Genomic DNA, 14,012 nt, shown 5'->3' with positions numbered 1-14,012 from the left:
CAACAAGACGCCTTAGAAAAGCTAACACGAAAGCAACAGAACCAGGAGGGTTACCATAGACTGTGTTTCTTGCCAGTTCGACACCACATCAGCGAGACAATGTGCATAATTGAGATAACAGAAGGGGCTCTGTACCGAGCTCGACCGTGATCATGGACCTAGCGGACGCGACCCAGGTTTTCTTGTCTAGCAGCACAAAGTAAGCAAATGCATAGTGCATGTCCTAATTTTGGAGGAGGCGTATTGATTGCTGGGGCCAAGCTTTCGCCATAGCAAGCAGGCTGCGGTATGAACCCACCGCCTTCAAGTACATGGTATCATGCTTCTCGCGTGGATATTCTGCGTTTGCGTTGGAGGGGATTCGGTGATGTTACCCAGAAGGCTTCCTCACTTGCCTATGTGTCGTCTGTGAACCTGGGCAATCAGTAGTCACTAACCGACTTAAGTAGGACACTCCGCTGTGGCATCAAAGGATGCAACAAGACGAGCCCCTATCTTCAATCTGCAAGTGCCTAAATATGAACCATCAGGCTGGGGCTGAATACGGAGTTAAAGGCTAGCTAGGCTATCTGAGCCGTGGTGAAGGGGGTGGGGTGGGTAGATGCACTCACGGAGAGCCAACATGCATGTGGCACAGTAATTAGCGGTTGGGCTTTCTCTCTTGGGAATGTGATGAACAGCCTGATTGGTGCTTGGAAAAAAAAAAGCAACACATTTTGAACCAACAGCACAGTCTTAGCGCCTAACAGTCCATGGGGTTTCACCAGGGTCAGTGTGACGGCACGACTTTTCTAGGGGTAGAGCAGGCTGAGCTGAAGATAGCTCACACAGTCAATATCCACATCTTCATCTTACAACTTGCCACACTACAGGGTCCTTTTGTAATTTTCCCCGCCTGCATGTTGGTTTGAGTCATGTTACTGACTTGAAGTAAGTAGCTTGCTTGTGTCGATACAGTCTGCAGCCAACCGGACCAAACATCTAACTGCCTAAACTTGTGTTACCACAGGCGCCACGACCTGATGAGGTGACCGATACAACTTTCCATCCTTGCCACTTAACTTATCAAGACCAGGAAAAACGAGGAGCATCCGGACCCCCGAGTTTTCTCCACCCTGGCCATACTTGAAATGCCAGTCGCTGGGTTGTGACATGACCAACCAACCAAACTTTGCACATTCCAGAATGACCGCCTGGAGGTGTTCCGTTTGCTCCTCTAGTCTGGTCTGGTCTGCAGGAACGAAAGGCCTAAGGAAGACCTGAAGAGCCGCGGTGAGATCAGCAGCATGCTGAGCTGCCGCCGAGTCTGGCATTGAAAGTGGAGTCCGTTGGTTGCGACTTGGGTGCAGTAGAAACGCCGATAATTTACGCCATTGTGACAACGCGAGCATTTTCGCTAGTTACCAAAGTTAGCTTTGCAAATCTCAGTGATCTGAGAGGCCTGGAGCTATCAAATTCTCACCACTAGAGTTGTCGTATTGGGTATCCCTTGGGACGGAGCGGAGAAAGTTTGTCACTGGTTCGGGAAGCACAGAAAATCGGCCCCCTGAGGGGAAGTCGATACTGTTGAGAATGGCCGTGGAAACAACGTGCTGAAGCCCGACTTGTCGACTGACCGGATTGGCACAGATAGCGGCCACGCTTTCGGGAGTTGACCCTGGAGTCTGGGGCAATTCCAAGTCGCGAATGCTCGGAACTAGTGAAGCCGAAGAGTGCAATGGTTGTAGATGGTAATGACTCTCAATGTGAGACCGTACCAGTTCGCTTAGTGAACGGAATTCGTCGCCGATTTCCTTGTCGGGAGTTGCATCTAGGAGGAATTGGCTGAGGTCAACATCCTTACTTGACTGACCAGAACTGGGCTCTCCGTAAATCTTTGACTCCGTTGTCAGCACGAAATTCTCCTTCTTGATATTCTTTCCATCTTTCTGGTGCTTTCGACGCAAAATCGCTAGTGCCACAATTGCCCCGATCAGAAGGCCGCCCAGCAGACAACCTACTGATGCCCCGGCGATAGTCCCAGTAGATATACCGGTCGAAGATGGACGAGGACAATGCGTCGAAGCACTTGAATTGGTCGCTGGCTTGATGCTAGTAGTATGAGCTAAAGGATACTCAAAGATAGTAACCGCCACTGCGATGGGTGCTTGTGCAGCTGCATTTGTGTATGGGGTAGCCGTGAAAATTGTGTTGGCTACTTGCGTTGGTGTGCCTCTGTCAATACCAGGCTGGGCCCCAGATAATGTTAAGGTGATTTCTGCAAGTGGCAGAGCAGGTGTGCTGAGAGTCGGCGTTGAAAGCTGGCTTGATCCAACTGAGGCTGGAAAGGTTGATGAGGTAGCAGATGCTATACTTCCTGAAAGGCTACCAGCCGCCGCAGCTGAGTTTTGCGTGGTGGAAGAATCAGACATCTTGACTGCTGAGAACAGACTGTCCCCGTATTGAGACAAATGGAGGAGGTTAAGAGTAGGTTGACGTGCGACGGCGGTGAAGTGGGCTTTGCAAGCTCAAATACGGTCTGAAATCAACACACAATATTTCTTCATCGTTACGCTTAAAAAGAGATGACCCCCCACACGCAGAGTCACAAAAGTCCTCGTCTTACACTGAGACCGCAATACTTGCCATTTCAGGTGAACAGCCCACTCGGTGGTTGGGTGTGAAGATAGAGAAGTTGGGAGGCAGGCTGAGACGCAAACGCTGGCAGGGTGGTAGGAGGCGGAATTGCCTTATTTGCATTCCTTGTAAATCACTTACTTTCCGGTGGTCAATCATCAAGCTCAGCCAACTGGAGGGACCTCACAGTACCAAGAGACGGACGGTAGAGTCATTTAATCGCCACATCCCTGTGGCCTCTAGAATGCGCGGCAGTCCGCAGCAGAACTCAACGCCTGTGCAATTTGACCGCATTAAATTGGTTTCAGGCAGACTTCGGAAGCTATTTTCTCAGATGTTGGGTCTGGGTTGCCGGAGGCATCGAAGGTGCAAGTTGACTAGGCCACCTACATGCAGCCAGCCTTCCTACCTGGGCCAGGGATGGACGCAAGCCAAGTGGGGAGAATATCAGGTGATGGATAAGGACAACCAACACGCGCCTTCCTGGTTTCCGGCTACTAGCCCCGCGCCATCCCCCTTGGACCATGAAAGGAATGAACCATGAGTTTCAATCAAAGAGGGCTTCCGCCGTGAGACTTGCCTCGCCATTCTTCCTCGAGAGAGGGGTTCCAACGCAGAAATCAGAGATCAGCTTGACCTACGTACCTTACCTTATGCACATCGAACAGGTTCTGCTCTTACGATGGCTGCCAAACCCGACATTCTTGTATCTATTGACCTCGGCACCACTTACACTGGCAAGTCGCTCATATTTTGGTCTCATAGAATATGCTAACTGATATCTAAGGGGTTGCCTGGATGACACCCAGGACACCCATCCAAGTCATTAACGACTGGCCAGGGAGCGGTGATCGGGGAGAAAGAAAAGTCCCGACAACCATCATCTACAATGCTGATGGCAGTATCTCTTCGTGGGGTTTCATGTGCGCAGACGATGACGAAAATGTTCCCGGTAAGACTCGGCGGGAGTTCTTCAAGATCTTTCTGGACGATGATACGTTGGCGGCAGCGCAGAAACAAGGCCTGGAACATGTTCCACGCAGCACTTCTGACGCGCAAAGATACATTACGGACTACTTAAAACAAGTATATGGACACATCAAAGAGAGCATAGAAACTCAGTGCGGTCGACGTCATTTTGGTGGTTGGGCAAGTATGACAGTTACCTTCTTGTTTAGCGCTCCGACTACATGGACTAAAATGGGAGTCGTGAACGCATTCAAGAATGCAATACGCGATGCGGGATTTGGCATCGAAGGACCATGCCATATGGCACAGCTTGATCTAACGGAGGCAGAAGCAGCTGCAGTCGCAACTCTAAAGACGAGCCCCGTGGAGTTTCGATTGGGAAATCTCTTTTTAACGGTTGACGCAGGCGGTGGAACTACTGACCTAGCCTTGATGCAAATTACATCAACTGATGGTGATTTCCCACAAATGTCGCAAATGGCAGCTGTGAGGGGGGTTGGCATTGGTGCCTCCCTCATTGATAGGGCATTCGTTCGATTGGTAGCTCAGCGACTCTCCATCTGCCCTGATGCCCACGATCGACTGCCCACCGATTGCGCCAATAGAATGGCAAGGAGCCACCATTTCAGGACAGTGAAACACAAGTTTGGAGAGAGAGCCTACATGCAGTCCGTCTACAGAATCCAGATGGATGGTGTTTCGCATGACTTTAGCCATCCTGGATTGCGGGTTGAAAACGGGAGGATGGCATTCACTAAGTAACTTGGTTAACTAGCTGTCAAATTTTCATCTTGACTGACAGAATTCAGGCAAGAGATCACCTCCTTGTTTGAGGTTCAAATCGAAGGCATAATGAGGAGAATCAAGGAGCAGTTGGATTGGTTGGGCGTAAATGACCGGCCTCAGCAAGTCGTATGTCCCGCATGACTATGATACTGAACAAGATGTGAATTCTGACATGAATAGGATCATATGATTCTGTCCGGTGGCCTCGGGAGTTCGGCATATGTTCGAGATAGGCTCCAGCAACAGTTCACCAGCTACCCACATCCGAATGCGAGCCAGATCGCAGTCATCCCTTGCCAGGACCCACAACTCGTTGTCGTGCGCGGCCTACTCCTTGATCACCAGCAGAAGATGATATCTGGTAATCTGGCGGTGTTGGCGACTCGAATAGCGCGAGCTAGCTACGGGATCATTGTTCGAGAGATCTACTCGCCAGCCAAGCACTTTAACGAGGATATTGTTGACGACCAGTTTGAACACAAGCAAAAGTGGGCAATCAACCAAATAGAATGGCTCATTCGAAAGGTAAGTCCCTTGACCCCATGATAATACCGGTAAGCTCACTGACACAACCACAGGGGGATGTCATCAATCCAGCGAAGCCGTTAGTGAAGTCATTTGATATTCGTCTCAAAGCAGCCGAGACAACCAGGTCATGGGACGCTAAGATCGTGACCTCCCACAATGAAGTATCCTTTTTACCAAGCAGTATGAAGCATGGTAAGTCTGCAAACTGTACAACGCAGCATTGTCAACATCTAGAGGAGAGGACATGACTGATTTTGTGCATACTTAGCTGGAGCATTCAAGCTTTGCGAAGTTAAGAGCAACCTCACGGGCGTACAGCAGGAGCAACTCATACTCAAAGAGAAGCGAGGCACGTGTTTCTCCCGAGGCTTCAAGTTCTATATATGCCAATTCGATATACGAGTCATTGTTGCGCCTGCGGATTTGCGATTCGAGCTTTGGTTCGCAGGTCAGAAGTTCTCGGGAAATCACGAACCAATAGCTGTGACGTGGGAGGACGAGGGTGCTAGCACGACTAGTGAAAAATGAATGAAGACAAGTCGTGGTATCTTGGTGCGTGTTGCTACCTGAAATCCAATCGAAAGCATGAGCATTTCTTGCCGCTTGTGTTTTCCCATGAGGTCTAGGACGATTCCATTGATCCGAGCGGAGGTAGAACTTGAGAAATGTGCTACTGCGTGATCATGCGAATGTCGAATCGAGTGCTAAAAACCGTTGAACATGGAGCCATGTGCCTCGTGTGAGGCACAGCGCTAAATACGTATCATTTCCGCGTGTCCTGTTTCAAAGCTGCCTCGTTTCCTTCTCCTACGGTCAGTTGAAAAGCCCCAATCGAGGTCAGCGACAAAGGATACTCAAGGTGTAACACCTTGACGTTACCTAATGCTTGACGGAATAAATAAGCTACAAGTGATGATAGCAAAAGTAATTAGTGCCCGCCTGTAGAAAGGTGTTAGAGCAAAAGTGAGTAGTGTCCCGCCCTTGAAGGTGTTTGGTCAACTCTGCAGTTCGCACGCTTTTAGCAACTGGCAATCTCGAGGAATGGTCCTAATAGAGTATGGTCGATGACTGATCGTCGGGAAGGGGTGGGGATTAGCGGGGATTCTTAGTGCCTCGAGGATTGCGCCATATCTAGTGATTGATCGGCAGCCCGGGTCATCTTGTAAATCATGGCGAAGGATATCGAAGAATGGTGGTCCTCTGCATCACACTGTCGATGGCGCCTTCCCGACCGTTTAGTATACGAATATGGAATCTAGAGTAGCTGAAGATCTAGACAGAAACAGTCGTCATCTCGAGGAATGAACCGAATTAGGTATCGTTTACTACAATCTTCCGTCTGTTACCTGTGGCCTTCCGAAACTTCCATCATCAGCCTCTCCTGTCGTGATGTTATAAATACCTCGGGCCCAACACTGGAAGTCCTCACATCATGTTCTCTAAGCAGACACATCATTTAATCCGACAAGACACGAACGTCAGTCACACTTGCATACATCAACGTCAAAAATGGGCAATACACAGCTAGGCTCAAGTGATTTCCCCACAATGAACGCCGTTCATGGTACTGCACCCCCTTCTTATTCCGTCGTTGAATCAGATAATGTCCGGAGACTGCCCGCAAACTCGTCATCCTCTAACTCCGTATCTTCTGGCTCGCCATCCTCGGCAGCACTTTCTATGGATATGGTATCTTTGCATTCCTCTCTTCGAGATGAGGAATATGAGATTGAGCCCAAAACAAGCTGGATACCTCAAGAGCCCAGAGATCCGAGGCGCTCGCAGTGCCTGCTCGAAGTCAGCAAATTTCCTCTCCCTGTCAGACTGCTGGGTCCTGCCTGATACTGATGACTTAAAGAAACCAGTAGTTATCCCTAGAGTAGACTTTGCTGGACCTCTCAAAGTCCCATTGCCTTTCACGAGATCATATAGTCCAGTTCTGCAGGCTCATGGGATTTACGAAGAAGACTTTGTGGCATTCCTTGACAATTTGACCGTGGCTCAAGGCCCGCCTGCTCCTTTGGCGATGTTAAACACAGCGGGTAGCATTGCAGGGCTCGTGTAAGCGATTTTCACGTTCCTCACACGACGCTCTAAATGAAGCTGACTTTTTTTCCCAGACCCTATCATTGGGCACAATTGGCAGGAGGCATAGCAAATGTGACTGCAGGACTAGGGACAGCTGCTAGTCGGATTATTCGGACCAAGCTGTTTCTAGATAAGGTCAACCGTGACTACTTCGAGCCTCGAGGCCTCAAGGCGTCGATATGTAAATCCAAAACTCTGGCCGCCAGAGTGGGATGCGGTGAGAGACTCCCAGAGCTCTGGTAAGAGTCACTTTATCCAGCGCAAAAGTGCCATCCTGCTGACCGTCTCCATCCATAGGCCTACCACACCAGAGACATATGAGATGAGTTTGCAAGACCGCCGAATGCGGACTCTTGCTCCATATGTCGCCCCTCTTAGCTTTGAAGTCCCGCCACCTAGCAAAGAAAGAAATATCGTTGACAGAATGACCGAAAAACAGATTGAGCGGGCTGTTAAGAAGAAAGAAAAGCAGAGAGAAAGGAAAAGAAGCAAAATCAGGAACAGCAACCAGGATCAGCCGCTCGATAAATTCGAATATGTTCAATGTTTAGATGGCAGCCTTACTGACAAAAAGGTGCCAAAATTGGAGAAGCGGTACGAGAGGAACCAACGAAAGATGGGAAAGGATGAAAGGAAAGCCGCCGAGAAATTGGACAAGAAAGAGCCACTTGAGTCCAAAAAAATCAAGAGGAAGGAAGAAAAGAAAATGAGGAAAGCTGAGAAGAAATGTCAGAGATTGGACGAACATGAGAAAGAAGCCAATTCAAGGCGCGCAGACAAAATGACCAAGAGTCAGGCAAAAGACCGGAAGAAGTCAGAGAAGATGGAGTTTCTATTGATAGAGTCTTGGACAGACTAGAAGCATTGTGGCAGCGGCAAGGAGTTCCCTCAATACCTATATAATGGATGTCATCGAAGTTATCAATTTGAGTAGTCACGTATGAGTCTATCTGACGTGATGTTCGAGACAGGGTTCAAGCGGAGTACGTGTCGAGCCATGGCCCATCTACCGCTAGAGCTGGACGAAATGTGCCTGAGTTGGAACATTAGCCACAGCCCAAGGACTTCGTCCGACTTGCCTACGGCCTCGTACGCCATTCTTATTGGAAATAGAATGGATGAACTCGCAATGTTTCGCAGTTTATCAAGATGGTAGTCCACACTGCGGCATATAAGAATGCCAGATTCATGTATCCTGATTGGTACAGGCCCAGGTTCGGGACTATGACCTTCTGGATCTCGTAGCGCAAGCTGCAAACCATGAATCAGAAGTAATAGTAAGATCAAGGTCCCGTGAAACAGAGTCAAGGTACTGGCATGATACAGACTGTGAAATTCAAAAACGGTGTCCCAAACTGGTTCACTGGACCTGCCGTATCCGGAGCGCATTGGTGTAGTAGCGGCCGGCGCTGGGACTAGATCATACTGATCCAACTCAGTGGATGACCAGCAATTCTCCCATGTCTCGAGATCGTTTAGAACCTTTTGTGCCATTTCAAGCAGAGATATCAGCGCTGAATTGCGAGGAAGCCCTTCACCTTTACCGAAGATATCCTCTCGCAAAACAAATAGTTCGGGGCAATCTGCAACAATATCAAGAAGCAGTTGGAGTGGATTCTTCCGTTCGGGGTATTGCAACCACGGGAGACCTTTCCACAGAGTACTCGAAAGAATGGTAGTTTTGCGGGTGACAAGAGCAGCGAAAATCATTGACGGCCGCGCCTTCTCGAACAGTGCCAAACATGGCAATGGCTGCATCGATGTCGGTCCTCGGAAGTCAAGAAGCCTTTCCAGGCCTCGCGCGTGTTCTATCCATCCGTCTTCGCGGTTTCCAGCAATCATCTTGACCATTTGAGGTTAGCTGCAACACCCACAACCATTGATTTGAGCCATATTCTGTCGTATAGCCTTGTAGTGCCACTCACTTCGAAAACGGCCATCACTGTGATGGCCTCTAGAACGTCGAAAGATCGACTTTCCCGGGGGTCACTTAACGCCCTGTTGAGGGCCTTGAGAGCAGTACCGTATCTATAAAGACCATGTTGCAAGACATGCGGCTCTTTCTTATCGATGCCAAAAATCGTCGTGGAAAGCGCGACAAAGCACTTGTTGGTCAATGTTCGATTTATGTCGGGATTGACCACGACCTCCTCGCTCTCGTGCAGTAGATGATTCATCGCGTAAGAGGCGTAAACATCATCCATAGAACCTAGCGTCAAGTATTGTTTTCCAATCTGGGTTGGAATGATCTCGTTTTTCCGGGGCACTACAACTGAGTGCGCAGTTGTCTTTGATCCTATGATCGGTGCTGCCTGAGAGATGTCACTGACATCGGTGCCGGGGGTCGCGGCCCTGGGTCCGTTGTATTGGATGAAGCTGAGGCCGCGACAGCCCCCGCATTTCAATTGCGCCTTGACGCATCTTGCGCACTCGGGCGCGGCAAGATCTGTATCACTTGGATTAGAGGGCATGCCGGTGAGTATCTACAGGAGAGGGGGCGACCTTACCACACTTGACACGCCGACGCCGACAATGGTCGCAGGCTTTGCTTCTTCCTCCCACTCCGACCATTTCGTCATGTGGTGAAAAGAAGAGCACTGTGTCGCATGCCAATTTAGGTAAGATTCCCTCGCACCCGGGCCATGGACCTGAGTGATGTGACATACGCGCGCTAACGCGCAGATTGAATCACGTCTTACGGCCCAGCCTGTTCACGAGCCTCGCGCTATGACAAAAGCGGTCAAGACACCCAGATAGCCTGTGTAGGTGTAATCCACCAAGCCCGCGGATTCCCAATTGTAAGCCCCATAAAAACCATCGCGCTCTCGAAACGGCTGGCATAGTCTGGACAGGCTGTCAAGGTGAAGTAAACCTCAACCATCTTACGCGGGGCAGATATTGGCGGCAACTGCTTTATACTCCAACTTTGGCTTTGATCGTTTTCCCAATATTCGGGAATTTCAGAGACTAAACCACCACGGAGTGACACGGGGTCTCTATTAAGCCTGCTCTGTTTATCCTGACGTTGCTCTTCACGAAATTGGATTTTCACCCATCAATTCAGCTATTGCTGGGAGCTAAGTCTAAGATATGAATAGTGTACTCCGTACTTCACAAGTGATGTTGAAGTTATAGCAAACCGGACAAGGGGTAAGTTTTGTTCATGCTGGCGGTTGGTTGCCTTGCAGTTGAAGTTGGTTCATGTACTTATTAATTATCGGCAAGCCGGCAAGCCGGCAATCCTGAGACGGCTACCATCTTGCCAGTTTCGCCCTCGCAAATTCCTATCCATGCGCAATGCCAAGAAACGCAATTGATAGGGAGAATGATGGTGGTGTCGAAGTCTAACTGTCGCCTTCGGGGCAATCTTCGCGGAAATCTCTAGCAAAGTTTTGACCTAGCTGGCATGCTACCTATTTTACGTTGCCGCCGGCAGTGGTGGGCAGCAAAATCACCTGAAATCCCCCCCTCATAAGAGCATCGTCTAATTTACTCGGCTCAATTGCTGCTGGCCAAGCTTTGTCCTCTCATTCCTTCACCTTACCTCGACTTCCATCTACGCTGGTTAATTCTGTCATTCGTTAAATCTTCAAACAGCTATGGAGAAGCGGAGGACTCGCACCGCAAACCCATGCGATGGCTGCTCTTTAAGGCGGGTACGATGTCGCATGCAAGGTAATCCGCCTTGTCTCGAGTGCCAGAAACACTCTGTAGAGTGTACCTTTCTGAGAGTTCCACGAAAGCGAGGTCCCAAAGGGCCTCGCCAATGTACATCCCAGAAGGTGGCACACTATCAAAACGAAATCCGTCAATCTCAAAGTCTTGGTTCTATCTCACAAGAACTTGTAAGCCCCGTTGTTGATCACGAGAGCGGCCAGATGCCATTGCGTCTATACATCGAGTATTTAGACAAGTTCCGAGAATCTCTTACCTGCGTCTGGCCCATTCTTAATATTGAAGATCTGAAGTCCAGACTCGTCCATAATCCCCTGGGTGATCGAAGTGCCTGGGCACTAGCTGGCGCTGTCTGTGCGACGGTCATCGCCCAATTGCGACTTTCTCAGATACGCTTAGCAAAGCAAGACACTGCAACTACAGACCTCAGCTCCGTTGCCGAAAGCTTTGCCCGTCACGCTCAGCGCCTGCGAGATCAGTTCATTTACCGGGAAGATTTCTCGACCGAGTCTTTGTTGACAGCATTTTTTCTGCATATCTACTTCGCTATTACTGGGAGAATAAGAACCGCGATTCTATACTTGCATGAGACAATTGCACAGCTACACCTCCAAGATTTGCACCTCACCGAAACATTGGCCAGCCTGGCCGATGAGCAGAAAGAGTTGGTCCTCCGCATCTACTGGCTGGTCTTCGTGTCTGAGAAGTGAGTCAACCGTTTGCTTGTGGTCATTGGTATTTCCAACGATGGCAAAGTCTGACATTATACCAAGGACTTTTTGCGTACAGAATTGCTTTCCGACGTCACTTTCGCCGATTCAGGCTTGGCCGTCTTCGGAATTCCACATTCCGGGGGTTGGAGATCTTGACCAATCTTTTCAACTCTTGGCACAGCTCTTCACACTACTTGATAACAATATCATCATGGCAGGGGATAGAAGAGGGGCCTACATGGATGCTAAAAGTGTAGACCACCTTCAATATGCCCTGTCAGCCATGGACAACATTGCAGCTGTGGCGCCTAGGCTCCCGGAAACACAACGTGTTAACGTCTTGATGACGGGCAATTGGATCCAAATCCTTTGGTGGCAATACGCGCTTCGCCATATCCAAATGTCCAGCCGCGGAGAAAGTGACGCTGCATTCTCAATATTGGAACCTGCATTGGTGGCCCAGAAGGCTATGCGACTTTTCGCGTCTGTCTCCAGAGACTCAATTACGACCCACGGGTTCGGCATGGTATGTAAATGATAGAAATACGAGCGATATTGTCCTTAACTAGGATCTAACGCGGTAGGCGGGGGCTTTTACAGGAGCTCAAGGTATTCCGTATTACGGACGCACTGGTCGACCTGTTGGCCTGTAACAGATACCTGCTTGATTCCACTCGAGTCAAGGGCGGAAGCATGATGGTGGGTCCGAGGGATGTGCTTTACGCGCTCCAAAACACACTGCATCTCATTGGAGGGCCGGAATCTCCCCTGTTCAAGAGGCTTTTGAGGATGATGGCCGAGGTTGCGCTGCCTGTTCCTGACGTCCCAGAAATTAGTTACCAATATCATAAGATCGATGCAGGAAATGACGGAGAACACATCAAGGATTATAAATAGTTGTTCGATGAGGGTAATTACATAGTAAACCCAACCTCTCTACAGTAGAACTCAAAGCATTTGATCCTGTCAGATTAGCGATACTTCCCAGCCCTGGACGCAATAGCAGCCGTCTGAGCCACCTCAGGAGCAACTGATTCCCGCCGCGCCCGTCTGTCTTCATATGCCAACTTTCGCATGTTCGGGCGCAATGTATAAAGTATGATCTAATAGGTGCTGGCCAAATTCTATCCTGCTTCAACCATAATAATATGATTTTTGCGCAGAGAGTGTGCAGTCAGCTGATTTTCTGTATAGCTTTACGACGCCACGTACCTTTTGCTGGTAGCGCATCTTTTCCAACCCAGATGACAAACTCTGACCCAGCGTCGTTTACGCTCGCACTCTTGACTGTGTCGAAAATACCCAAGGAATAGGCATCAAAATCAAACTCCATAAATTGCTTCTCGTCAGTCTTCTGATCAAATGTGTTGGGAAACTGCAAACCTGCTTGTCGAGCATAATTAGACGCCTCGTTAAAGTTTACATGCTCAATAGTAAAACTGTTTCCATTTCAGAATCATAAAGACCATCCTCGTTCTTTACAAGCACGTTTTAAACCAGAAATATTCTCGGTAAGCACACAGGCTTTATTGTGCTCGTAAGGACAGGGAAGCTATTGTATGACGGGCTGGAGCCGATTAGGTACTGCGGCTTGACTTCGATGAGTTTCCAAAATTGATAGCCGACAAAGATGCGTTGAGAGTAATTTGTTTCTCTTGTTGTTCATCATGGAATGAGAAGTATGCTGCGCATTCGTTAATGTCCCGAGGCAAGGTAACTGGAAGTCTGCCTGATGGGTTGGCATCGTCACTGATAGCGGCGATTGGTCTTGGCCTTAATTAACTGATCTTTGACGTTGAAATTCACGACTTCAGCTGAGCATTGACCAGACGAGGAACACATGACTCGGGATTATATACTACATTCAGCTTGCGGGAACCATTGAGTTGCGGTAATATGAATGACACCCACAGGTCTAGGCACTTCCGACACCAACAACATCGAGCGTGAAGCGTATTCCGCTCGGATTTATTTCTACCCTAGTCAAGCGATTATTTCCTGTCCGTGTATTTTATGCTACCTAGGTGTGAAATTGAGTAATTGCCCTCTTTATGTTCATCAATTTTGTGACCAGATGCCATCTGCCACATGAGAAATCCAGGGCACCAGGTATGTAGAAAATTGAGCTAGCGCAAGGGTACAAGGACTGCAATAAATGTCCGGGGATGGAGCACGAATACCCGTTGTTGAGTCCCTTTTTTTTTGTCTTGCCAATAACAGTCAAGTAGGGAGACATTTCTTTTTCTAACCAACCTGCGGATCTACTTCGCCAGCTGAATACCGTGTCTTTCCTAGACGACAGGAAGGGCAGCCACGTTGGCCTGCAGCTTGTCGACGTGGAGGTCTAGGCCGAACTATCTTCTGCCCCCAACTGATCTTGTGAGACCAATTTAAGCTACTTTGGAATCCTCGGGATTTTTGACGAGGATATTGGTGCCTGGACATGACTGCGAATTGGCAGCTTATATGGGCTGTCATTGGTAAAGCTGCAGCCAGTTTCAGTGCACTGAGCTCCGGGCAGCTCAACAAACTTCTCAGTTGTCGTTTGTCACGTAACAGGGATAGTAACCGCATCTCACGAAGTGCCCGTCACGTGCTGAATCACGTGTCTATCTCAGACATCGTGTATATAGACCT

The 14,012-nt window shown here is 49.0% G+C and overlaps 6 protein-coding genes across 6 annotated transcripts; 4 read left to right on the top strand and 2 right to left on the bottom strand.

Annotated features, from left to right (window-relative positions):
• Positions 1-989: 989 nt before the first annotated feature.
• On the bottom strand, positions 990-2,411 carry CPAR01_06743 (uncharacterized protein; the record flags this gene model as incomplete). The annotated part of the gene is made up of 2 exons (XM_060491014.1): positions 990-1,396; positions 1,463-2,411. The coding sequence occupies 2 exons, from the start codon at positions 2,409-2,411 to the stop codon at positions 990-992; spliced, it is 1,356 nt and encodes a 451-aa protein (XP_060349888.1).
• Positions 2,412-3,298: 887 nt separating this feature from the next.
• CPAR01_06742 (uncharacterized protein) lies at positions 3,299-5,427 on the top strand (the record flags this gene model as incomplete). The annotated part of the gene is made up of 6 exons (XM_060491013.1): positions 3,299-3,357; positions 3,426-4,343; positions 4,395-4,497; positions 4,552-4,896; positions 4,950-5,091; positions 5,168-5,427. 6 exons carry the CDS (start codon positions 3,299-3,301, stop codon positions 5,425-5,427), a joined length of 1,827 nt encoding a protein of 608 aa, XP_060349887.1.
• A 1,186-nt stretch (positions 5,428-6,613) lies between these two features.
• CPAR01_06741 (uncharacterized protein) lies at positions 6,614-7,846 on the top strand (the record flags this gene model as incomplete). The annotated part of the gene is made up of 3 exons (XM_060491012.1): positions 6,614-6,960; positions 7,020-7,226; positions 7,285-7,846. The coding sequence occupies 3 exons, from the start codon at positions 6,614-6,616 to the stop codon at positions 7,844-7,846; spliced, it is 1,116 nt and encodes a 371-aa protein (XP_060349886.1).
• Positions 7,847-7,908: 62 nt separating this feature from the next.
• Positions 7,909-9,458, bottom strand: CPAR01_06740 (uncharacterized protein; the record flags this gene model as incomplete). The annotated part of the gene is made up of 2 exons (XM_060491011.1): positions 7,909-8,829; positions 8,913-9,458. The coding sequence occupies 2 exons, from the start codon at positions 9,456-9,458 to the stop codon at positions 7,909-7,911; spliced, it is 1,467 nt and encodes a 488-aa protein (XP_060349885.1).
• Positions 9,459-10,586: 1,128 nt separating this feature from the next.
• On the top strand, positions 10,587-11,372 carry CPAR01_06739 (AflYd/sugR/sugar regulator; the record flags this gene model as incomplete). Its single annotated transcript, XM_060491010.1, has 1 exon — positions 10,587-11,372. One exon carries the CDS (start codon positions 10,587-10,589, stop codon positions 11,370-11,372), a length of 786 nt encoding a protein of 261 aa, XP_060349884.1.
• Positions 11,373-11,586: 214 nt separating this feature from the next.
• Positions 11,587-12,272, top strand: CPAR01_06738 (AflYd/sugR/sugar regulator; the record flags this gene model as incomplete). Its single annotated transcript, XM_060491009.1, has 2 exons — positions 11,587-11,891; positions 11,960-12,272. The coding sequence occupies 2 exons, from the start codon at positions 11,587-11,589 to the stop codon at positions 12,270-12,272; spliced, it is 618 nt and encodes a 205-aa protein (XP_060349883.1).
• Between the last annotated feature and the right edge of the window lie 1,740 nt (positions 12,273-14,012).

This window comes from Colletotrichum paranaense (genome assembly GCF_030867605.1).
Source record: "Colletotrichum paranaense strain IMI 384185 chromosome Unknown Scaffold_5.1, whole genome shotgun sequence".
NCBI lineage: Eukaryota > Fungi > Ascomycota > Sordariomycetes > Glomerellales > Glomerellaceae > Colletotrichum > Colletotrichum paranaense.
This window is presented reverse-complemented; position numbering and strand designations above follow the sequence as displayed.